This window comes from Eurypyga helias, unplaced genomic scaffold (assembly GCF_000690775.1).
Source record: "Eurypyga helias isolate BGI_N326 unplaced genomic scaffold, ASM69077v1 scaffold38474, whole genome shotgun sequence".
Taxonomy (NCBI): domain Eukaryota; kingdom Metazoa; phylum Chordata; class Aves; order Eurypygiformes; family Eurypygidae; genus Eurypyga; species Eurypyga helias.
Genome location: NW_010246406.1, coordinates 24,063 through 25,824, shown reverse-complemented (window position 1 = coordinate 25,824; position 1,762 = coordinate 24,063). Strand labels below are relative to the sequence as shown.

At 47.5% G+C, this 1,762-nt stretch overlaps 1 protein-coding gene across 1 annotated transcript in view; it reads left to right on the top strand.

The window, feature by feature from the left end:
- Window positions 1-234: 234 nt before the first annotated feature.
- The window catches only part of LOC104508674 (regucalcin-like), a gene marked incomplete at its 5' end in the record, with an annotated part of 8,757 nt that continues 7,229 nt past the window's right edge, over window positions 235-1,762 (top strand). The window contains 3 exon segments of the mRNA XM_010150381.1: window positions 235-451; window positions 1,727-1,759; window position 1,762. The exon segment at window position 1,762 is cut by the window's right edge and continues 164 nt beyond it. Coding sequence (XP_010148683.1) covers window positions 235-451; window positions 1,727-1,759; window position 1,762 — 251 coding nt within the window.

The following is a 1,762-nucleotide window of genomic DNA, read 5'->3' as shown; positions in this document are numbered from 1 at the left end:
CAAACCATTCTATGATTCAAGTTCCCTGAGTTTATATGTCCCAAACTGGTGATTTCTCTTCATAGCCACTCTCTGTATGCATAGTGTGCCCTCTTTGCATGGAAGAATCTGTTTCTACATATTAAAACATCATTTTTTTTGGTAGAAAAGTAGGTTGTTTCCCTTGTCTGTGGTCTCACAGGGTTTGCTGTGACTGCCTGTGTGTCTAAAGTGAGTCTAAGTGTCTCTCCATAGCGCATACCTCTTTTCCGTTTCACCCCAAATCTAGATGCTCCCGTGAGCTCCGTGGCTCTCCGGAAATCTGGGGATTACGTCATCACCCTGGGAACCAGGTTTGCTGCTTTGAAATGGAAAGAGCAGCTGGTAACCACCATTGCTCAAGTGGACAAGGATAAACCAAACAACCGATTCAATGATGGGAAAGTGGATCCTGCGGGGAGGTATTTCGCAGGTACGCTGCTGCAGGATGCACCTTCCCCTGCCGCTCTCTTTGGTTTCGGTGGTAACGTACGGTGACCGGTTGTAGGTGCAGCAACCCTTCGTTCTTAGTTAAATGGTGAGGGTCTATTTTGCATGTTGTTTTCAAGCAGACCTTAATCCCATTTGCAAATCTGTTTGTGTCACCTGGACACCATTTAATCAGGACTGTATTTTTAAAGAAGAGGCCCCCTGTGCAGAGCCTGACCGGTTTAAGACACTGGCCTTGCCTCCTTAGGTTGAATGCTGGCAGAATGCCAATAGAAAATACTTTTCCAATGAGAAATACATTATATTGTGGGGTTGTTCTTCATAAAGCAGAATTTATAGATGGTGTTTCTAAAAACTATATGATTGTTTAGCCAGGAGAAGAAAAGGCTCAGGGAGGATCATACTTGTGTATATGAGTACCTGAGGGGGCCAGGAGCTGCTCAGTGGTACCCAGTGACAAGACCAGAGGCAATGGGCACAAACTGAGATTCAGGAAATTCTGTTTAAATGTAAGAAAACCCTTTTACACTGAGGATGATCCAACAGCGGAATGGGTTGTCTAGAGAGAAGCTGTGGAGTCTCCGTCCGTGGAGATCTTCAAGATACAGCGCTGCCCTGGGCAACCTTTGATGGCTGACCCTGCTCTGATCAGGGAGTGGGCCTGGATGTTCTCAAGAAGTGCCTTCCAGCCTCAGCCATCCTGTGATCCCCTCCTCCCGGTTTTTAAAAGACGGTTTGTTGCATCTACCCTGTAGTTGGGTGCCCAGACTTACCTTAACTTGCCTTTACCCACCCTCCCCAGAGCCAGTCTCAGCTGCCAACTTTGAGCCACGAAGATGACGTTTGTTTTTGAAGAAGGTTTAGTAAGACTTGTTCTGAGGGAGGAGGAAATCTTTTTCTAGCCTCTCTGCTATACAGGGCGTTAAGATCTGTGGGAAGCTAAATGCTGGCCACACCTTTCTTAATATTTGAACGACTGAATGCAACGTTCTGCAGAAATCACACTGCACACCATTTCTGCCACAGTTCAACAAAAAACCAAAGGCTGTGTTTTGTCATCTGCTAACAGCAAGCGCCTTTGAAATCTATGTTTCTCTTTTGCTTTTAACTCGGTTTCTCCCCCAGATTTCGGGAGCCCCTGCGCTGCTGCCTTCCACATTGGCAGCGTGGTCATCGTCACAGCGAGGGGCTGCCCCCAAACCTGGAGGGAGGAGCCCACTCACCTTGAACCTGCTTTCTCACCTTTGGCTCTACACAGGTACGATGGCTGAGGAGATTCGGCCTGCCGTGCTGG